Raw genomic sequence first — 22,967 nt, forward strand, 5'->3', positions numbered from 1 at the left:
AGAAAGGAAAGGATGAGAATGCGAAAAATGAAGATGCTGAGAGCTGGAATTCGATGTCGACCAATGAAGCTTGGGATGAAAACTCGTGTATTGCGGCTTTCTGATTCCCCAGATTTATTGTCACGTGCTCATCAGCTTGTTCAATCCATCTTCAGATTTCTCGTCGACGCATTGAACCAGACCACGTCTCACACGGCACAGTCTTTCCCTCAATTGGACAATTGGTCCAAGTAAACTCAGAGCTTCTTTTCCACTTGACATTCAGCCAGGCCCCCAAAACCGACCCTCCCGGTCATCTCAAGGAGTTCACCCGCTCCCTCACCTACGGAACGTCACAGAGCCTCTTCGCCAAGAACCCACCTCTCACACATCTATAGAATTGGCATCTTAGTAGGCAGAAGAATGATGAATCCGGTTTCTGGAACCCCTTTAATCTCTTGCGTACAGCTGGTCACGGACAATACAGCTTATCTGTCGCTTAAGGCAAGTTGCATTCCCTCTGCTGTCTTTGTTCCTTGAGCAGGACCGCTTCCAGATCGTCATTTTCGCTGCGCCTGGCACGAAACAGAACGGTCGGATCTCTTGGTGACATGCCCGGGCCACTTTGGTGGATAACAAGGAAGCCCCTTTGGCAATTGAATCACTATTGAAAATGACAAGTCGGCATTCCTAAATACCGTTTCCAGAAAATCAACCGAGGCCATGGATCCATGTGGCAACGTAGTTATTGCAGGCGCTCGGATTGACCGTTAAACTAAGCACTTCTTGTCCCAGCGAATGTTTCCAGGGAGCAGAAGCAGAAATCCCTATCGAGTATCCAGCCTCGTAGTTGATGCTGTACGACGCCAGTGCGCTACCACACTGGTCTCTGAAGTGAGGCTTAACCATCCATGATGACTTGAAAAATCGTGAAAGCGAGGCGAAAGTGCAGAGTTCGGACGAGTGCGATTGGGCCACGTCAGGGGGATGGGCATCCCACCCACCCTGCAGCGACGCCACGACTTGCGCATTTACCTGGATTATGTGAAGGAAGACCAGACATGCATGAGCCTTCAACGAGATGGCTGGGTGAAATGAGTGTGAGTTGATGGATGGTGTTCCAATCGTCCTCTCTTCTCGTCTCTGAAGGATGGTAAGAACAAGATGGTGGCATACATGATCACTGAGAGCGAGCGACGAAGGCATCACCGGTGTCAAACACGAAGTTCCATGTAGTTGAATAAAGACACACAACTCCCGCACATCTTCATAGAAGTTACTTCTCGTCTAGATTTCTTATAGCCTTCAAAATAGGTAGAAGTAGCCGCACTTTTCGACACTTCTTCCGTTCGTCTTCCCTGGTACTCGTTTAAGCTCGAGTGAAGTTACAGCCTATTAGTAGTCCTCATCCCTCATTCAAGATGGCAGATCCGGCCCTGCCCTTGGGTGATGACGTCGATCCCGCTTCGGGCGCCCCCTCTACCGACGATGAATCAGGCGACACATACGACTTGGAAGGCTGGGAAGACTTGGAAGACCTGGAAGATGGAGAAATTGCCGTCCTGGGACTCCTCGCCGAAGAATTAAGCCACTTACGGAACACGGGAAGCTTAGATCATGGAGGACCTAGCATTTTAGGACTCGTCACGGAAGAGTTAAACCAGCTACACAGCACGGAAGACGTGGAATATGGGGAAATAGACACTCTAGAACTCCTCGGCGATGGATCTCCCGCCAGTCTACAGAGCGCAATTCAGACAAGCCTGGCCATTGAAAGCCTTCTGGGGGAACGTGAAAACAGCCAAAAGACACGAGACAAGCTGCTTGCGTGTTTCCTCGAGGTGAAATTCAAGGAGTCACCCTCCGTAGAGGCTTTGGAAGTTGCTATCGATCTTGCTAAAACCCTCCACGCGCTCCCTGCTACATCTGAGAACAACACCCTCCGAATTTATCGCGGGAACAACTATGCGATGGCCCTATCGCTCCGGTACAGGATATACGCGAAACAGAAGGACTTGCAGCAGTGGATCCAGCTCAGCGATGACGCAGTGAAGGCCTCGTCACAAGCCACATCCATTCTGAACGAGCCCAGAGGCACCATACTGCAAGACCCCGGGCTAGAGGTCCATACTTTGAACACGCTAGCGGCCGGGCTTTACGAGAGCTTCCAGCTGACCGGATCATTGGATGACCTTAGCCGTTCCATTGACATCATGGACAGACTGATCGAGGCTGTGCCTCTGATCGAAGACTGGCAAGACAGCCGAGTGGAATGGCTCGGCAACCTCGCCGCTAAACTGCATAGGCGCTACGAGCAGAGCGAGGGCGATGATCCGAACGACCTAGACCAATCTATCAACCGGGCACAAGAGGCATTGAGACTCGCCGGAAATGATGTCCTCCAAAGGGCATCTGCTCTGAGCGGGCTCGCACTTCCGCTTGCTCGACGAGCTCGGGACAACCATGACATGGACGAGCTCGACAAGGCCATCGAGCTACTTCGCGAGGCACAGCGGATTACCCCAACGGAACATCCCAGCCGCGTCGAGATTGGCGTCAACCTCGCGCTGTATATCTTTCTGAAGTCTGAGATGCCCGACATCGGTCCCGAGTCGACGGAGAATGTCGACGAAGCCATCGATTTGGCCACATCAATTCACAGTAACCTGCCGGACGACCACGTCAGTAAATCTCATCTGGAGAATCTCCTCGGGCTGTTCCACTACGCTCGATCCCGCCGATCCCACTCCGAGTCAGATGTAAGGAATGCGCTAGAGCACCTGGGGAAAGCCCTTTACAGCACCCACTATCCCTCGGTCCTCCGGCGTGTACAGGCCGGCCGGATGATTGTCCATATATGCTGCATCCAAGAACAATGGGATGCGGCATACATGGCTGCCACGACCGCCATCGAATTGATACCCAAGCTTTCGCCCCACACGATCCGCAACTCGGACAAGAGCCGACTGCTCAGCACCTACGACGTCGTGGGCTTCGGCGCCAATGCAGCGGCTGCGGCCCTCAATGCGGACGAGGGCGCCTCCGCGGCTCTACGCCTACTCGAAATGGGATGCGGATCGCTAGTCGCCTCCGTCTCCGAGGTGCATGATCTTACCGCTCTGCGCCGAGAGCACTCCGAGCTCGCCCAAAGATTCGTCAAGCTCCGGGGTGAGCTCCAGATGGACTCGCCGCAACAACGCTCCGTTAGCGACGAATTTGACGCCCTATTGGGCGAAATCCGCGGGAAGCCGGGCTTCGAAACATTTTTAGGACCTTTGATCGACCGAGACGTCCTCGAGGCGGCGCAGTCCGGCCCCGTTGTTGTGCTCAGCGCAAGTGAGTTCCGTGGCGTTGATGCGATCCTGGTCAAGAAAGACAGGGTGGACGTCTTGAACCTCAATACGGTTACGCTCGCAGATCTAGGGAAAAGGTCCCGCAAGATGGATAGTCCCGCTGCCCTACAATGGCTCTGGGATTCTATCGCCAGGCCGATCCTGGAAGAACTCGGGTTGACTCGGCCATCACCGAGAGAGCCCTTGCCGCGCATATGGTGGATTCCTACCGGCATTCTGACCAAGTTCCCGTTTCACGCCGCAGGTTACCACTCTGCCGGCTTGGCAGATAGTGTGATGGATTGCGTCGTGTCCTCATACAGTTCGTCGATCAAGGCGCTCTTGCGCGCGCGGAGTCGTCCCTACTCTCCTCCACGGCCAAAGGAATGCAAGGCTCTCCTCGTCGCTGTACCAAACGCACCAGACTATGCACCCCTGAGTTTCCCTGTCGGCGAGGTTGAGAATGTGAAGCGCCACCTCGTATCTAAAGGCTTCGACTGCATCCCGCTCATCGATGATACGGCGCACATGCAGAACGTCTTCTCGGCTCTCCAGGACTGCCCGATATTTCACTTTGCAGGCCACGGCAAGGAGGACGTCACCGATCCTTTGCGCAGCCTTCTGGTTCTTCCAGACTGGAAAACAGACCCCATGACGGTAGGAAGCGTCTTCGATGCGAGTCTGAACATGAACCGTGACAACGGCCCATTCTTGGCCTATCTCTCCGCATGCGATACGGGACAGGTCACCATGGCAAAGTTCCAATATGAGAGCATTCACCTCATCAGCGCCTGCCAATTGGCTGGGTTTCGCCACGTCATTGGTACCTTGTGGTCGGTTGACGACTATTCTAGCCTGAGGATGGCGACGGCGATATATAAGTCTCTGTTTGGGGAGGACATGAAGGACGATTTTGTTTCTCGGAGCCTCCACGAGGCAGCTAGAGACTTGCGGAATGAAGATAGAAATAGCAAAGGAGTTGATAATGGCACTGACGCAAGAAAAGTTGGAGCTGGGTACGTCGACGGGGATGAGCCGACGGGGAAGGGGGCAAGTTGGATCCCTTTTGTCCATTTCGGTGCCTGAGAGTAAGTACTTACGTGCTGCTAGTAGCCTATCTTGTTCATAATGACAATTTCTGTGCCCTATGGCTATACCCATTGTTGGTCTGTTTGAACTCATACAAGCTCCTCTTTTTACCGGGCCCCTATCTACGGAGATCTAGTGTTCATGTTCCGTCTGTCTTTCCACTAGTAGCTTTCTATGGTACGAACTGAACCCGAAATGTCAGCGCAGCCCAGTCTTCAGAAGCCCGACCGCCTCTCTCTCCGGCCATTTGCGGCTGCGCCCAGTGAGCAGCTTGACCCAGCTTCGGCAATTCCAGCATGGAGAAAGATGACGGCTGGGCCGTGACGAAGACTTTTATAACGTCCTCGCACTTTTCCTGCCCCTCCCCAACGCTGAAGGTGATCTTCCTCTCCTCTACTGTCCCGTATTCATCGCGGCTCCTCGGCTGGACGACCACCCGACTCGCCATGGGCAACCCCTCGATTTCCCACTCAGATGATAGCCCGAATACATATAGATACACCTTGGGCGCGTCGTCCTCGACCGCTTTATTCTCCATACGAAGCCGAACCTCATCCCTCCCGGTCACCGTGCGCACACATTCGGGATGGAGACATGCATCGTAGAGGTCTCCGGTCTTCAAACACCCCGGTTCCAACAGTGAATTCTCTGCGCCGTTCTTCTTGACAAGATGAACGCTGAAAGAGCCTCGGAATTGAGAGCGGCTTTCCTTGTTGACTCTATCGCGGACAAGCTTGAAGGAGGCTAGATGCTGGATCTGGCCTAGGATTTTCTGTATTGTCATCTCTGAATCTTCGACTACTGTCGTGAGAGTCTGACGAGACTCGTCGCAGATGTCGTAGGTTGCGTCATTCGTTTGGACGATAGAAAAAGACGCGGGTTTCTGAGCTCCGCCATCGAGTTCCATCAGCGATACTCGCTGCTGCATTGCTTCCCGCCACTCTGCGAGACGATTCTCAAAGACTTCAAGCCGGATGGGGAATCGTCGCAAGGCGAGACGCGTAGTAGCCGTTGCGAGCCAGCCAGTCTCGACGGGCAGGGAATTGACCGTTTCGCCCACTACCTCGAGATACGATGTAACGCCCCGAACATCGTATGCCTCGGCAGTCACGGGGAACTCGCTGACCGGAGAAGACACGCCCAGCGGCCGCAGGGTAAAACGGTCACCCTGGGAGATCCCATGTGCTTTTCCAGCATGAAGACGGAGTCTTGTTTGCCTTCCGTCCGTGTTTCCTTCTATGGTCTCGGTGATGGGTATGTCACCCACGCAACCGAGTCGGTGGCAGCCAAAGAAAAGCTGCTTCCCATTCCCGAGGAGCAGAGGAGTTTGGGTTTTATGGACGTGGAGACGGCGGTGATTCCGGACCTTGACCTCGATGCTGTCATACAGATGCTGCATGCTTCCGCCCACCCCGCCAAGCATGGCAAATGTGTCGAGGAGGAAGTATGTCAACGTTCCATGTCGAGGGCCATCTTCAGGCTCCGGGAACCGAACCTCGTACGCCGCTTCCCTGGCATCGCCCGAGGCGAGGATGGCGTAGCCGTACGGATTGGCCAGCCAGTTGGGGCGCATGGACGCCCGGCGTAGACCCCCACTATTGTCCTGGTTGCCAGTTTCTAGGCGGCCTTTCTTACCAGGAGAGGGGTCTTCTGGGTCTCTTGGCGAGTATTTCTGCTCGATCTCGGGACAGTAGGATACGTATCGAACAGCATCATCGTTTCGCGGCACGCCCCCGGAGCTGCAGCAGTCGAGGACCATCGTCACACCAAGGCCTTTATCGACCATGTCTCTTAGCCTCTCGGCCAGTTCCTTGCCGTGGAAGTAAACCATCTCGGACGCAGTTTGCCCTTCCAAGAGAGCCAGGGCCAAGTCACCCGGGTCCTTGTTAGGCCCTGGCACCACAGTACTGTGCCCGGAGTAATGTATGTAAACGTGGTCGCCTGGCTTTCCATGGTGGAAGACCCGGTCAAGGCAGGATGAGATGTTGCTGTGCGTGGGCCATCTCTCCCTTGGTTCGACGCACGCAGGTTGCGACGGCTTTCGATCCGGGTTGGTGGTCGCCGTGAAAGTGTAGATTGTGACATTTCTGACAGACGTTTTCAAAGCTTCGGTGATCTTTTCCACGTCATTGACGCATCCCTTTAGCTCCGGGGCCGCGGGATATCCGGAATCGCTATTGTTAGGGTAGGCGTTGATTCCGATTAGGATCGCATAGCGACGGGGCTGCGCGTTTTGATCGACCATTATGCCTATTGAAAGATACGCGATGTGTTATAGTTTAAGATCGAGATATGGCAACAAGGCGTAACACAAGATAGTTACCCTGAAAGAACAGCAGGGTGACTTTCGTGGAGCAGAGGTTGCGAAGGCGATCGGACGGCTGGGACGTCGAGCGCTCGAATAATGAATGCCACCCTTTCTAGCGAGAAGCCATTTATCAGGCTTAAATGGACGAACCAACTCTGCTCCAATTGGCTAAAGCTACAAAGTGCAACTCGAGTTGCGCATTTGTGCACATTGGGTGCAAGATGAGGAGGTGATGGCAGAGAAGATGCGAGCCTCGTATCCATCAACGTCCAGCCCTAGATCCGTCTAATAGGAATGGCATACTTCACATCGAGAACGTCAACGTTAATGGGGTAGGCATGCATTGTGTATGGATCGCCCTTCCGTTATACTCCCACTGATGGCTTCGGTTCTGGTCCACCCGTCGATTAAGTACCAAGGAACACGTCACCGATATTGATACAGGAGCTCGACGCCTCTTCGTTGCCGGCGGCGCGATGGCCTCTACCTTTCTAGCTCTCTAGCCTCAAATTCCCTACCTTCCATGGCCGTTTTTAAGGTGTCGATATAACACAGCCTAAACTTCCTTACATCTACTAACACCTTTTCGATCTTGAAAGGCCCTTCCCGAGCGCGGTCTCCAGAGGCTCGGATATATACAATTTGGCCTCGTTTGAACTCTAGTTTCTTCCGTTCCCGTCCTGTCAGTACACATGCGGGGTTTTGCCATCGCGATGTATGCCAATAATGTGCAGTTTGCGGCCTTCACTCAGCCTTGATGAGGACGCACCTGCTTGGGCTTTAACACTAGGCCGCGGCCAGAATCATCCGATTCAGAATCACTGCCAGTCACAATCGGCTGCAGGCGGCTGTGGTTGGTAGCGTTAGTGTCGGGGCGCAACAGAGAGGCTGTGTGCTGGACTTACCATTGAGAGTTCGACATGTTTCAAGCTTCGGTGACTGGTAAAAGAAGTTGTGGTTACTTGATGAAACAGACTATGGGACAGAAGGTATAGGAGCAAAGCTTCATCAATGTTCTATGCCCAACGAAGTAAGGCAGAAAACTCCCTGTCAACGGTATGCCTGATAGAGTGCGAGCCAGCCTCACTTTCCGAGGCTCTGGCTGGCCCCCCCGGGGCGGGACGGGGTCGAATTGCCCTTGCTCTTTCAACCACTGGCCTTTACTCAGCCCGCGGGTTCCGAGATTTCCCGGCAAAGACTTCATGTTATCCCGTTGGTCGGAGATGCATATTCACTTTCTCCTACCGCACCCTACCACTCGAGGGTTAAGGTCCAATCCGATGGATCTGTGGATGATTGTTGCATCTTTTCCGCTTTGCCCCGCACTTTCAGGTTTGGGCAGACTTGCATAGGTTCAAGGGTTGCAACAATATGTCTTGAGCCCTAGGAAACAATTTCCTAACGTAGGGTGTGGTTGATAAAGCGACAGTAATCAACATTGGGGGCGGTTGTCGTTGTTGTCGCTATCACTGGTCCCAAGAGGGTATTCCCACAGCCAAATAAGTGTAGATCTGTCCCTTGTCGTCGTGAATCCATTGGGAGTAAATATAGAGGAGTAAATATAGACATACCATATTCCGGTGGTCGATACTTCAGCTGCGTTTTCCGGAACTGAGGTTACCGCCAAGGCAAAGTGATTCATTTCAGACTTGAACGCACGTCTGATACTGTTGTGATTTCATATAGAAAATGGATCGAGTCAAGTCCATGGCTGCGCTCTTCAACTGGAAGGCTTGGACTCTCCAGCTAGGAGCGGTTGCTGGCTCGGAAGGCGAGCTCCTCCCAGTCCACGCTACCACCGGGGATTCCAAGATCACCTCACCTCGTAGTACGCTCCCCCCATATTTATGACGAAATGCCAGCTCACGAGCTTACGCGCTGTAGTTGAGGATTATCCGGCAGGATATCCGCAGTACTCGGCCCTCATTTCATCCCACGACCCGTTTTTCGCATTCCGGTCCTTCCGTCAGCTACGAGCGAGACTGCTCTGCTCGATGCAGAACGAACTTGACGTCCTCGAGTCGCAGCTCCACCGAGAGGACCGCGAGGAAGTCTCGCCCTTCTTCCTGGGGACATGTCGTGATGACAGGAACACGGCTCGGTCCGCACTCCTTGCCAAGATCCACTCGAAGCTCGGCGACTACGGTACACTTACTCCCAGCAATTTCCCGTTGACGGCATTCTAAATCGCGCTCTAGATGCTTTCATGGACCGGTGCCGCCAGATGCTGAGCTACACCCGCGCGAACCCGCGTGAAGTGGAGAGCCTCCAGAACTGGCTGGAAGGGACGGGCTGCATCGACGAAGACGAGACGTCGTACCTCGAAAGGCGAGGCGATCTGGTTAGCCTCGCATCTTCGCACGATCATGCTATGAAGCGGCTAGAAGACTGGGTTGAAGACCGGTTGGTACAACATTACAAAGGGTTTCGAGCCGTACGTGACTCCAAGATGAACAAAGTCGAGAGAAAGCTAACGGAACAGGAAAATACACAAAACAGAGTCCGGGGTTCGACATCTCGTCCAACCCGGATGTGTATATCTACTCGGGCACGATGATCAAGGCTATTGCCACAGGCCTAATGTTGTTCCTGATAATCTTTCTGCTTCTCATGCCTGTCGTCATCTGCATTCTCGTAGATAGCATTGGCGCACGAGTTTTCGTCATTATCATGTCCACAGCGTGCTATTTGGCGATTTTGTCGAGGCTGACAAGATCGAGAATGATAGAGTTGACGTTGGCTGGAGCAACGTGAGTGCAACCCTTGGTTGGTCACGGCGGGAGCCTGCTAACAAGAGCGGTTAGATTTGCAACTGTTTTAACAGTCTTTGTCTCTAATTCGAAATAGAGCCGAGGCGCCAGCTTCAGGCCAAAGCGATATCAAGAATGCTGGCTCGTGGGAAACCGGTATGCGCGAGCAGTATCGTGACTCATCGCTGACCGAAGCCGTGCCGCGGGGAATCAATGTTGTGGGGTGGAATCGTGCTGGCCCGTCGTGAGTCCCTTGTCGCTCTCTTTTATCAGCTGCGAGTTGGCGACAAGCCGATTTAGGGGAACTTGGTTCCTCCTGGTTCCTTGAGTGAGGAGAGGACGTCGAGTTTCCAGATGTTGGTTGGACTCGAGGACTTCAATGTTGTATGAAACCGTCTCGAATGACCTCTAGGTCCGCCGTAGAGCGCTCCCTCTTGAAAGTAAACTCATAATAATTACATTACGTTGATCGGCCTGGCCATCCCAGACTGGTTGTGATGAAGGGGAAAAGAAGAATTTGAGACGTTGAGCAGTGGGAAGCTTGTGATATTTCCCAGGCGCGTCTGTCATCCGTTAACAGCTGCCAGGAGCTTTTAAGCTCGCCCCACATTGGGATGACGAGTACGTACCGTGCTTCATAAACTACCTCAGTACCTTGATCCCCACCATATAGACCGTTTGGGGGGCTTCGGAGCTGTCAAGTGTCAACTGGCTTCAACGAATTCGCCCAAAAACTCGCGTCTGGGGCACCCGAGCGGGAGGCGCAAAGATGTACGAAGAATCGTCCTGGTACAGTTTCGTCCCCGACCTGACTGGAAAGAAAGCGACAGCAGCAAATCCCGCCAAAGGACACAAGCGGAAGGAGTCCCTTCTCCAGCAGCCCAATGTACGAATCGCGGGATCCCTTCCCTTAAAAGATAAATGCATATCCAGCTAACACGCTGCTGCCCAGGGCACCCATACCGTTGTTCACCAGCCTCCTTCTCTCACCGATATCCTAGAGAAAGACGACGATAGTCCCCCGGAACCGACCGTAGCTCGCCGAGCGAGTTCGTTTTCCAATCTCAGACATCTCTCAACTTCCTCGAGCGACGATGCGCCAACACCGCCTGGAACAAGCCGGGTGAAGACGTCCGGAGATAGGAATTGGGATGCCTTGGATATACCGACTTCAAAGCGCCGAGATGAGCTTGCTATTCTACCAGTTCTAGACACGAGTACCGACCAATTACTACAGGAGAGCCGGCGAGGATATAGGTGCGACGAAACTAGACACGCCATAGACCCATATCGCACTAAAGCATTGCGCTGACATTGCTTAACTCTACAGCCTATACCGTGACCAGTTGTCCCTTGCCGAGAACCATCTCGACTCCTTGATTCAGGATGCCAACAAGAGTCTTGCTTTACTGACAACTTTGTCGACGTCATTCAAGTCTGTCGAGGCCCAAACGTCGTCCTTCCAGGCTCGCTGCGACACCCTCCTCAAGGACCAGGCCCGGCTAGAGAAACTTGCAAACGAAGTCGGAACGAGTCTATATTACTATGCGTACCTCGAGAATGTCAGTAGACGACTGAACGCTCCTGGCGCTGGCAGGCTTGCTGAACACCATGATCTCGCCGAAGTCTTGGATGACCTGGAGAGCTGCATAGACTTTATGACAAAACACGTATGTTGAGAAGCGTCTTAGAGATCGGCAGCTACTAACAAACGAAAAAAAGTCTACCTACAGGGATGCCGAGTCTTACCTGGCGAGGTACCAGTCATTATTGACGAAAGCGCTACACCTGCTGGAAGTTGGGTTTTCTAAGCATTTGGAGACGGTGTCCCAGGATATCTCTCGACAGCTTGGATCCACGCAATCCGAATCTACATTGTACGCCTTGGCATACGGCAGGTTTGAGGAGATGATACTAGAATCATATTCCCTGATTCCCAATGTCTGCAAAGTGATACGCAAAGCGTACGACGAGGAAGGGAATCCAAGGTCCGGGACAGCATCGGACATATACACCAACACGGCCAACAACATCTTCCACTCCTACCTCTCGACACGCGACCGCGACCTCCGACTGTCAGTCCAGCGCGAGATCGAAGCCTTCGAAAAGGAAGCCAAAACCCCGGCGCTCGAAAGCGCATGCCGCACCTTCACTAAGCAGTGCTTCGAGCGGGCCTACAACGAAGGCAACCTATTCACCAAGATCTTCTCCATCACCGCCCTCCCGAGCACTTCCCCCGAGTCCGCATTCCAGGCCTTGCGGTCCAGTCAACGGTGGCTCATCACGCCCGCTAACCTGAAGCCCCTCGCGACGAGTCTGCAGACGGCGTTGCAGCCCCCGACCGACCTGACCAAGATTTGCAATTTCGTGGGCTGGCTGACCCACGAGTACCTCATCTCCGAGTACTACGAGGAGGATGAGTCGCCGTTTACGAGCCAGTGTAGACAATATACGGCCTCGTTGCTGTCGGAGCATCTTTGGGCGTTTACGGATAATGCTTTCGAGGCGGAGACGACCAAGTCTATAGCGAGGGCGGAGATATCGGTGGAGTCTGCGGGTGTTCATCCGGTTCTCAAGCGAGCTATTGAGCTTCTTGCCATGTTTGACCAATGCATGCCAAAGGAGCGTTGTGTAAGTGATTCACTGATCTAGGTTCTGCCACTCAGGTGAAAAGATGGCGTATGTAGCTAACTTGTTATACCCACAGCAACAAGACAGCCCCGTCGTCTTCAGAATCGTTCGCGAAACAATCCACATCCTCCAACGCGTCGAATCCAAAATTAAATCCACCAAATCATCCCCCATCGACCCGGACCTATTCACTATCAAAAACCTCCTTGTGCTCAAAAACGAGCTCGTCTCCCTCGAAATCGGCGACATCCGCAGCCAAGCCTCCTCCTCGATGCAGCACTTCACCCGCATCTGGGAAACCATGTCCCCCGGCAACTGGCTCGGCTTCTTCACCAACATCGTCGGCGGCACCCTCTGGTCCCCCGCGCGCTCCCCTGCGCCCGCCGTGACGGCCAAGACGCTCACGGTGGAGGACATGAGCGAGCAGCTCGATGAATTGCTGAGGCAGTCGATTTATGCGTTTACGAGGCGGTGGGCGGCGCAGATGAATGATGCGTCATCGGGGGGTAGGGCGGGCGGGCGGTCGTTGGGGAAGATCCAGACGGAGTTGGGGCAGAAGTTGAGGGAGGTTTTTAGTGAGCAGCCGGAGGTTGTGGGGAAGTTGATGGAGGCTATCGAGATTAATGCGCAGGCGCTCAAGGATGCGGAGGCGGAGAAGAAGGGGATTAGGAGGTATTGAGCGGGAGTGAGCTGTAGAGTTGGTTGCGTGAGTGTGGCTATGAGGACATGAGCAAAAGTTGATTAGATCTAGAGGCGTTTTTCTGCACTTTTCTTGGGTTAGGACAGCATATCATCGTTCTAATATATGGACTTTTGATGAAGCCTTGAGAGACGTATCTCCCCCATGCCGGGGATCTTTAGGCTGACGACCACTCATCGACGGGCTGTCCATGTACGTTTGCCTGTTGTTGTTCCAGCTAAAAGGATCATCGGCCTTCAGGCTCCCGCCCTACACATGACCTGGAATAATATAAGGTGTGTGATCAATATCCTTCGTTACGATTTCCACGACTTCATATGGGGTAAGTCCGGGCGGGGGGAACGATATCGCGGATCTCGGGTGGAAGTGGAAGGTTCGTCTGGAACGCACCTCCCGTTCGAGGGAGACGGTTTGTGTATTATGTGTTATATACGAAAATTTGGCTCCGGATTCTCACCGTCTCATGGAAGCTCAACTGGTCGAGCGGTGACGCACTGCTTATAAACTACTTCCGCAAGGCGCCGGCGTGGAACCCGGTCTGGTCAAACCATGAGACGTGGAGGATATGGGAAATGGAAATTTGGGAATTGGGGAGGGAGAAGTGGGAATTCTTTTTTTGCTGGATCAGATTAGAGATTATTTTTCTCTCTTCCCTTCTCTTCTGCGAGAGTGCATCTCGAGTCTTTCTTTGGGGTTCTGTTGAGGTTGTGATATATTTCTGGAAAGAGTTGAGCTGGAGATATTGTTGGTTCGAAACCAGGGGGGGGGGAGTTTGCATTTTTTTTCTACTTATATTAGGGCAATTTCTACTTGGTATCGTACTATTCGCCTTATAGTAAATACTAAACCGTAGTATTTTGATGTATGCAAACGATTCCACTGCTCTAGATCCGTCCGAGGCTGCGGCAGCTAGCATTGTAAGTTCTGGCGCTCGATCAAGGTGCCTTCCTATTTCACCAACGTAGACTGCGTGCCTCTACCAGTGAAGGGGTGGGTGATCACGAAAACATGTTCTGGAAATAAATCTAGAGACGAGGGGACTTGGATGTCCCGAGATGAAATGAAGCACATGCTAGATTGGTAACTTCTCGGGGTGTACTTCACTCCATCCACCTGTCCAGCCTCCCACGCCTCTTATCACATACGCCTCCATCCGACCCTCTTGCATTTCAGGCTCCCAACGCAGACTTGTTTTCCTCCGCCCACTCCCTAAACGTCTTTGGCGGTCTCCCCGTTAAAGTAAGCACGGCGTCATTCGTTCTATCCTCCGAGCCATTCTTGATCGCCGTCTCCATGGCACTGAGGACGGCGGCGTACTCCTCCCGAATGTCAAATTCCTGGAACCGAAGCTGCATCTCCTCGACCGAGAGGTCTTTGTGAACCACAGGCTTCTGGAGAACGTCGGAAAGAATCGAAGCCACCTGTTGATTAATTTTAGCCACAGATGTCCCTCTCTCACAAGAAAAAATATATATATATGAAGACATTAACATGGAGAGGGAGGAATGAAAGGAGAGACCTACGTCGCCGTAAGTAATTGACTCTGGACCGAGAATCAAAAAGTCATTGTTGGGCGGCTCTGCTGCCGTGAGGAGCTGCGCGGCGCTTGCTGCGATGTCGTCGGCGGCCACGAATGGGATGCGCCCTTGTCCAGTGGCCGAGTAGACAAAGGTGCCTTCGGGCGTGGACTCGAAGCGGGCTTTATGAGATACAAAGTTGTCTTTCGATGTTGTCAGTATGCGTGTATCTGCTCCGTCCAGCTCCATAGAACTGCCAGGGACTCTACATACCCATGAACCAAGTCGGCCTCGAAACAGCCCACTCCACTTCACCAGCCTCCCCAAGCTGATACAAATACTCATGAATCAGACCCGTGAGAATAGGGTCGCCTTTTGCGATGCTCGTAGCGCTCAGCAGTACGAATCGACGCACGCCCTTCGATCTCAAGAGATCTATAAACGACTTCATAGCCGCGACCATGTCCAGGGACGGCGGCGCAATCAGGTACACACCTCGTAGCCCACCCGAGGATACGGCTAGAGGATGGGAAAACGCATTGGAGTACGTCGAGTCGTCGAACCAGTCGAATTTGACATGGTTATTGTTGGGAGAGGAGGTGTCGGAGCGGGAGGCAATGAGGACCTTGTTTCCCGTCGATTGGAGAATGGAGGCAAGACGGCTGCCGACGGTGCCAGTGCCGCCAACAAGGAGGAATGGGGCATCTGATGATGGAGTAGCCATGTTTATTGTTCTCCCCTGGGTACAGAAATATATATATATAAAGAAAGATGTAATTGCACGGTCGTGAAAGACTAGAGACTATGTGACGATGCGATCGATTATATATGATCTTGTTTCCAGGGTCCCGACGACGCCGCAGAGAGGATCTCATCAGACGACCTGCCTCTCTCCGGAGTTAAAGTGAGGAGTCGGCTCCATTTTTTCTCAGCAGGATCGATGAGAAAATAGTAGAAATCCGAATGATTCTTATCTCCATCAAGCGACACGCCATCTTGGAATAAAGGAACAGGCTGTGATGCATGTGAGAGGCACAGAGGTGGAGGTGTTCATGTTCCAGTTCCTGCTGTTCCTCATGGTTCCTCATGTTCCTTATGGCCGGGCCTTTAACGCCTATGACTTCATTGCTGGAAAGCCCACTGATTTGTAAGTCAGCTCCAGAATTGCTCCGACTTTGCACCTCAATCGTCCCGCTTCTCATCGGACACGGGGGGCAGTTTATCAGCACTGAATAGAGCCGGAGCCGAAGCCGTCAGACAAAGCATTTTCTCTTTTACAAAGCCAGGATTGATTGAATCGAACAGGCCAATTATCGAAAATAAAGTCCTCTTAAGGCCTGCGCTTGTCTGGGAAAGGGGCTGGCATTAGAATAAGCATTTCCCTACCCTTCATAGTTTAGACTGGCGTTTACGTTCGTGCTAGGAAAGTTGGCGTCGTTTTGTTTCATAATTGCGCTGCTTCGCCTATTCAACTTGTTGAGGAGTATATTCTACATGCTCCTTTCCACGAACCAAAGGAGTGGTGCCTTTTCATGGCTTCAACCTTTAGCCTTCCCAAGGCAAACACAGTTCATCTTGACATTCCATCGTGGGAGATTAAGAATATCATTTATTCGATCAACCCCGGTTCCAGGGTCCAATCTCGTATCAGGCCCATCCTGGCAGACTGACGAGTCCAGTTGAGGTCGGTGAGGTCATCTGCAGATTTGCAGGGCCATCGGCGATGGATTTGTTCCCCTGAAAGAGCCGAGAACCGGCCAACTGGAATGGGGCCAGGGTAGGGGAAGGAGTCGTGCAGGACTTGTATTGGCGGTGGCTAATTAAAGCAACATCAATCAATCCAACCTTCTCCGGGAATGGCGATTGACAGTAACATTGGGGACTGACCGGGTTGTTCACCATATTATAGGTACAAAATAAGGACAGGCCGAAAGCTGAGGGTTAGTAGATACTAACTGGAGTGATTCTAGCCTTAGTGTACTTCGCAAGAAGCACGAGGAGGGCAAATTTTGCCGATGTTAATATTAAGAGGGATCAGCGTTGCGAAGTGCCGGATGTTCTTGTTGGGAAATTATTGACGGCTTCGAACTATTGCCTCGTAGGGAAGAGCGACGGATTAAGGTTGGCGGTGGAGTCCGAGTGTTTTGGCAATGTCCATACTTGTATGTATGTACACTGGCGTACTTCGTCCTTGTAGAACCTGGAAGTTGTTCCTGATGACTGAGGACGCGTCGAGAACATCGCCATCATTTAGTCCTCGCAAGTTTAACAGAATAATCAAGTTCGGCGGTGCTTCCTAATGCATTTGCTAGACGCAGATGTGTAGAATCCAAACAGCTTCGACGACTTCTGTCTTCATCTGCAAGACAAAAGGGATCGTCCTTCCCCAAGCCACAATGGACGTATTGCAGATTCAAAGCTAGGCGAGCGGCTAGCTTTGTCCAGTCTCGGAACGCGCAGTCGCAATGGTCAGCACTTGCCTTGGGTACACCACTTCGTACATAATCTAGGCGGGTGCAATGTCACGGGCGGGATAGCCCACGGCAGGAACGTCCGTCCTGTTGGACTTGGGGAGTACGAGGTACGAAGGAATGTACGAATCAGAGAGGAGGCATTTCACAAGTACCTCCGTATAGGATCCTTCCACTCTTGGTCTGGGCGGGATCTCACATCACAGCAAAGACGACTTCGAGCCTAATAAAAGAAAAATAAAATAAAATAAAATAAAATAAAATAAAATAAATAAAATAAAAGCTTTTTAATTTTTTTAATAAGAATATAAATTTCTACCTTCGGTAAAGAAGAATTAAGTTTTTATATTATTTAGAAGATGGTGTGTTTTGGTGTAATTCCCTGAGCGTCTCGTTTATTTTGTCCACCCAGTGTACGCTACACTGCATCAGAAAAACACAGACTGGGAATGAAGACCAATTGCTGCCCTGCCGAGTCTCGGTTCCTAGAAAGTATTCGTGCTTAGTTTCCTACGAAGTAAGTAGAGAACAGCGTTAATAGTCTAGAATATATGCCGCCCGCTGAAGCATAAAATTAATATACACTATGGCAGCTGTCTTTTTAGTAAACGCAGAGTGTAAGGAAAGTAACTCCGTCTATTGATTCTCGATTTGACGTTGTAGAGGTGGTTCCAAATTTCCGTGCCGGTTCCGGAGAATGCCTACTCCAATTCTTGACTGAGGGCCGCGTTGCTACGAAGGCTTCAATATTGGTGACACAACCACTGAGGAATATAACTCTGCTCGCCTACGATGAGATGAAGGGTGACGGGGGCGACGAAACATCAATTGGCCCGGATTTCGTGTTTTTGAGTTGGCACTCGCTAAATGGTTGGAAGGGGAACTGGTATGAATGGATTGACATGCAACCGCTCCGGGTGCAATGAGCTTAAACGTGGCGTCTATCTCGACTAGCATAAGAAGGAACCCTAGGAAGAAACGTGAGCATCGAAGTTAGGGAACGCGGAGCTATTGGCGCTGGCATCGCAAAGGCATGGGCCTGTCCGGACACGGCTTCGGTTCCGGGTTCTACCGTGCTTCTACAGACACCCCCATTAATCTCCACACGGCATCCTGCCGTCCCCACTCCTTTTTGGCTGTCCAAGGCTCGCTCTTTCGGTCAGACCCAGAGGCCAAGGATTTACACTCCCTGTATGCTGAGGTAGCGTCGGTCTTTTTCTCTCCTTTTCTAGATGGTGCTACCAACAAGCATTACGACTTACTTGCAACTCCACAACACGAGGACTCCCGCACTGAGTAAGCCGTGGAGCACGGCGCACCGGAGTCGACGTCACGGAGTCTATCCCTTTCCAAAGTGGCAACACCAGCCTCCTTAGAAGAGATGCAGCCCCTTCTAGACAAACATGTGCCACCCATTTCCAATCCAGACGCAGATACATCGACCTAATAAGTCCTCGAACAAAGTAAAAAAGAGAAAAATAGAACCTCTTCCCTCGTAGCCATGGAAGCTGAGATGAGCATGGAACCTAGAGTCGGCCCTTCTGCCGAGGGCAACACTTCCAGCCCGCAACCGTCCAAGTCACCATTGCGAACCGACGAGACTGATATCGAAACATCAGTACCGATCCTGACTCCTGGTTCCCCAGAACCCAAAGGTCCCCTGACTCAGAAGCCCAGATCACGTCGAGCACGTCAAGCATGTCTCGCATGCCGTCTGCGTAAGGTCCGATGCGATGTCGTGGAGAGGGCGCCGTGCGGTAACTGCAGGTGGGGCGATGTTGAGTGCATCGTGATGAAACCGCGTCGCGACAGGTAAGCAACTTTGTTCTGTTTGCTTTTGCGCTGTCCCTGCCCCATTGAATCCTTGCCTCGAATCCTAACCCTTTCGTCAATACCCTATCGAAGCCTCTGTGATGTTCTCCGATGCCCGCCTAGTCTGTGCCTGAAAGATACTAAGAATCCTTGAAGCAGACGTGCTAGACGCACACCGACAGTTGCGGAATCCGAAACGACCACCATATCCAACTCCGTGGCATTCCTACCTTGCAATACACGAGAAGCCCTCAAATCTCCCGAGCCCCCGAACGCATCCATTCTAATCCCAAATGCCACCTACAACCACGGCTTAGTACCGTTACCGGGATTCGTCAAACCGGTAGAGGTGGACCTCGCTACAGAAGACATGGCCTTCCTCCAATCAAAGGGGGCATTGTCGCTACCCAGCATCAACTTCCAGAATGCGCTATTGCTATCCTTCTTCGAATTTGTATACCCATATCTCCCGATCGTCAATATTGACGAGTTCCTGCATTGCGTCGGGCAAGGCGATGGGACAGCGGGCCAGATTAGCTTGTTATTGTTCCAGGCAATTCTGTTTGCTGGGATCAGCCACGTAGAGATGGAGCATATATGGGAAGCGGGCTTTAGGACACGGAAATTGGCCTATAAGACCTTCTTCCAAAGAGTCCTGGTTAGTCTTTACCTTTACCCCTACATATTTGCCGTCTCAACCTTCTCTACATACCCCTCGACAAACAGTTCGGCTTCACTGTTGATTTTCGGACCTATCAACGATGCTAACTAACATTCATTACTTCGCAGCTGCTTTACGACTTCAACTGCGAGACTGACCGCCTCACACTCGTCCAAGTCGCACTACTCCTGACGCAGTGGTATGAGTCTCCAGACGATCACCGCAATTCGTGGTACTGGGTCGATGTGGCTGTCTCACAGGCTTTTGCGGCGGGGCTCCACCGCGACCCAAGCCTTGCCATGCCACTCGCTCCCTCCGCAGAACAGAAACTTCGGCGGCGCATCTGGTGGTCATGTTTCATACGGGACAGGCACATCTCTATAGCGATGCGGCGGCCACCTAGGGTTCGGTCGGGTGACTCGAGCGTGGCGATGCTAGACGAAGCCGACTTTTGTTTGGACCAGATGCCGGATGGGACCCGCCTGGAAGTTCCACTAAAGTCGATGTGCTCTTATATCCATGATGAACACAAGCAAGCTGTGCTGACTAAACTCTGTGTGGCCATGGCGAGTCTGTGTCGATGCATGAAGCCCTACTTGAGAACGCATTCCTCAGTCTTTCGGGAGAATCGCGGGGATGATACGTCGGACGTCTATTTTCTTCTCAAAATGGACAATGATGATGCCTTCGTATCCTGCAGTCGAGATCTTTGGGCATGGTTTAATTCATTACATGACTGCTGCAGACCTCGTCGGCTAACCCCGGCCGAAGTCGACGGAGAGGATAAAGCAAGCGTGGCGCTTAATCGAACTATGTTGCATATGCTGTACTTTACGGCGTTGTGCAATCTTCACCGGTCCCGGCTCACTTCACTAACGCGCAATCCGGATGCGCCACTGCTAGAGCAGGAGATCTCCAAAATCTGCATGCAAGAGGCGGCGAAGCAGATTTCTAGCATGGCTGATGATATTAATAAGCTGAACTTGGGCCGGCATCTACCCACGATGGGGGTTACAGTCGCGGTCACTGCGGCCGCCATCCATCTTGACGAGGTGAAGGGGCGGATTCAAGCCGATCGGGAGGCTGCGTATAAAGGGTATTACCACTGTCGGCAACTGATGGAGTCAATGGAAGATATCTACACCGCGGCGAAGCTGGCCAAGGACGCAATGGAAATGGAATGGAGCTTTGTCGAGCCGCGCGAACACAGTCGCTGGCGGACGGCTTCTGATAGACCGGGGGCTTCAGAGAAACCGACCTCTGCGTCCAGCTTGTCAGGAAGCCGCCCGATCTGTGAGGGCGCCACGACTCCTCCGGACGAACCTGCGGAGAGAAGCTTCCATGGCGTTGACTTGTCTGGATCGAGTGATGAGACGGATAAGGATACATATGTAAAACTAGACTTGCCAACGCCAGATAACCAAGTTGGCGACGCTAGGGACTGGGTCGATCTTCTTCAGGGAGAGGACTTGGGGCCATTTGATGATTTGATGACCCTGTCCGGAGCTTAGGTATAACGAGGCAGTGTTCGGACCTGTAGATAAAAGGTAACCAAGCATGTTAGTAGGTGCTAGGAGTAGGAAGTGTCATACGGCAGGTGCTGTTGTCATAAAGTGACGTACGAGCCCACAAACTTCTATTCTCATTTTCTCTTCATTCAATTTCCTTTTCCTTTCGTCCCTTCTCCCCTTTCCCTTTTCGCTTCAGCACAGAGTGGTTAAATCAATAACACAGGGGAATAGCCAGGCAAACACCCCGCCCCCAATCATACCGCTATTAGTATTTTCCTCACTGAACTTGAGTGATTGCTGGATGTTATAGATAGCGTGATGAACCCAGTATTAGATTATGCGACTTTGTAAACCACACCCCACTCATCTAGCTGTTGGTGCTGATCATGTAGATTCAGACCGGAGGGATGCTAACAATAGATAATCTGCAGCCAAGTCCTACGTCTCAAGGGCCCTCTCCTCGCTATACTCGGAGGGGGGGGTAGGCACCGGGATAAAAATAAGTTGTATCGCCACTTTTCCAAGGTGCAGATGCTGAGTACTTTCCGAATCCGCCATTTGCATTTTAAATGCACTTGGGCATGTACCAGTTCGTGCTTTGTTTTGGCTACACTTAACCAATTAAATGTCCTCCACCTTACCGAAGAATGTAGTTGGCCCCACTTTGGCCTCTTGGGATCGACCACACTACAAAGCATAGTGGAAATGAAGGTCGGATGTCACTACTAATGGTGCCAATCAATGGAAGTGCCATGGACCGCATGAGCGTAAAATTTTTAGAACGAAGCCCATATTCAAGCTTTGAAAGGCCAAGGCTATCAAGAGTCATTACTTTAAAATAGCTGTGATGGCTTCGGAAGTTGGGGAGATGGGAGCCGACACTTCAGGCTAGACTACAAGTACATGGGGATTCGCAAATATTCCGTCCCCACAAGAACCCCGCATTCTCTGAACTAAGTTTAGTTTAGTTCATAAAGGGTGGGGGTACACTGTTACGTCTTGAGTCTATGTAGGCTCCCCTCCATTTTCCAGCACGATGGACCAGCGGCGGCAAAAATGTGTACTTAACTGTAGAGAGTCCCAACCCCTGTAAAGTTTGGAGAGACCAGGGCCTTGCTCGGTGTGAGCACATCCCCCGCTTTTTTCGTTCCCTCATCATACCCGGTCCATCCACTTGCTGGATTCTCCTTCTCTGTGATCATTTGGTTTTAAATACACTTTTTGGGTCCTGCACCCACATTAGAGAGAGCCCTCTATTGATTACCGACCAACGAAAAAAGAACTTGCCCCTTCTTAAGCCATGTCAGATGTGGCAGATGATTCTGATGGTAACGAGGGGCGCAGGAAGAGAATACGGCAGGCGTGTCTGAACTGCAGGTATGCTAGAACATAAACCCTATCTTGTCATGTTTCCGTCTCGGTCTCTGTCGACCTAATGCAGCCGAGCCATGTAGGAGGAAAAAAGTACGATGTGGCGGCGAGAAGCCGGTCTGCAATTTCTGCGATCGATTGTCACAGACGTGCATATATGCCGAAGATGGACGAAGCCACCCTCGGAACTCTGCTACTTTCCAGAGCACACACGAAGATTCTAATACCCTCGTTGTATGTTTGTTCCAATCTTTAAGACTCATTCACTCTCGCATGCGGCATGTCTATATGTTGTTGATGCAAGGCAGTCAAATCTTATCCGGCATGCTGACCGATTACCGTTTGTAGGAAGCTTTCTCATCTAACTTCTCTGCCCTAGAGGGCAGGCTGTCCAGAATAGAGGGCGTACTTGATAGGTATGATGATAAGGACGAACAAATAAAAGGAATCGCGTTCATTTTGTGCCTACTCTCACGTCTCTCTAATTTCCCATCCCGGCCCTGTCTAACTCTCATTACGTCTACTGACCCACTGAATAGGTTGGTCCCCGTGCTGTCATCTCTCACATTTTCGCAGCCGGGATCACAGCCACTCGCCGAACCGTCCTCAGTGCAGTCAGTCGTTAATAATCAACTCCAGCCACCACACCATCCGGGAAATGCCAATGATCACGGTGCTATCCTCCTCCCGTCTCTTCCAACTGCGCCAGAGGCCACGCTGCCACCTGTTCACACTCTCCTCCTTGCTGCTGACATTTACTTCCGTTTTTTTCATAACCAACCCTACTCTCTATTTCACGAGCCGACATTTCGCCAGCGTCTTGTTGCAGGAGAAC

General features: G+C 51.9%; 3 protein-coding genes and 3 pseudogenes across 3 annotated transcripts; 4 read left to right on the forward strand and 2 right to left on the reverse strand.

The window, feature by feature from the left end:
* Nucleotides 1-1,400: 1,400 nt before the first annotated feature.
* On the forward strand, nucleotides 1,401-4,397 carry SAPIO_CDS9141 (annotated as a pseudogene; the record flags this gene model as incomplete).
* Nucleotides 4,398-4,572: 175 nt separating this feature from the next.
* SAPIO_CDS9142 lies at nucleotides 4,573-6,645 on the reverse strand (annotated as a pseudogene; the record flags this gene model as incomplete).
* A 1,752-nt stretch (nucleotides 6,646-8,397) lies between these two features.
* Nucleotides 8,398-9,706, forward strand: SAPIO_CDS9143 (uncharacterized protein; the record flags this gene model as incomplete). The annotated part of the gene is made up of 5 exons (XM_016790611.1): nucleotides 8,398-8,536; nucleotides 8,593-8,853; nucleotides 8,907-9,142; nucleotides 9,208-9,458; nucleotides 9,556-9,706. The coding sequence occupies 5 exons, from the start codon at nucleotides 8,398-8,400 to the stop codon at nucleotides 9,704-9,706; spliced, it is 1,038 nt and encodes a 345-aa protein (XP_016639914.1).
* A 521-nt stretch (nucleotides 9,707-10,227) lies between these two features.
* Nucleotides 10,228-12,768, forward strand: SAPIO_CDS9144 (Sec34-like family protein; the record flags this gene model as incomplete). Its single annotated transcript, XM_016790612.1, has 5 exons — nucleotides 10,228-10,344; nucleotides 10,411-10,715; nucleotides 10,789-11,128; nucleotides 11,181-12,089; nucleotides 12,166-12,768. 5 exons carry the CDS (start codon nucleotides 10,228-10,230, stop codon nucleotides 12,766-12,768), a joined length of 2,274 nt encoding a protein of 757 aa, XP_016639915.1.
* Nucleotides 12,769-13,958: 1,190 nt separating this feature from the next.
* On the reverse strand, nucleotides 13,959-15,030 carry SAPIO_CDS9145 (uncharacterized protein; the record flags this gene model as incomplete). Its single annotated transcript, XM_016790613.1, has 3 exons — nucleotides 13,959-14,210; nucleotides 14,313-14,509; nucleotides 14,580-15,030. 3 exons carry the CDS (start codon nucleotides 15,028-15,030, stop codon nucleotides 13,959-13,961), a joined length of 900 nt encoding a protein of 299 aa, XP_016639916.1.
* A 3,248-nt stretch (nucleotides 15,031-18,278) lies between these two features.
* Nucleotides 18,279-20,761, forward strand: SAPIO_CDS9146 (annotated as a pseudogene; the record flags this gene model as incomplete).
* Nucleotides 20,762-22,967: the final 2,206 nt, after the last annotated feature.

This window comes from Scedosporium apiospermum (assembly GCF_000732125.1).
Source record: "Scedosporium apiospermum strain IHEM 14462 chromosome Unknown SEQ_SAPIO_0132, whole genome shotgun sequence".
Classification (NCBI taxonomy): domain Eukaryota; kingdom Fungi; phylum Ascomycota; class Sordariomycetes; order Microascales; family Microascaceae; genus Scedosporium; species Scedosporium apiospermum.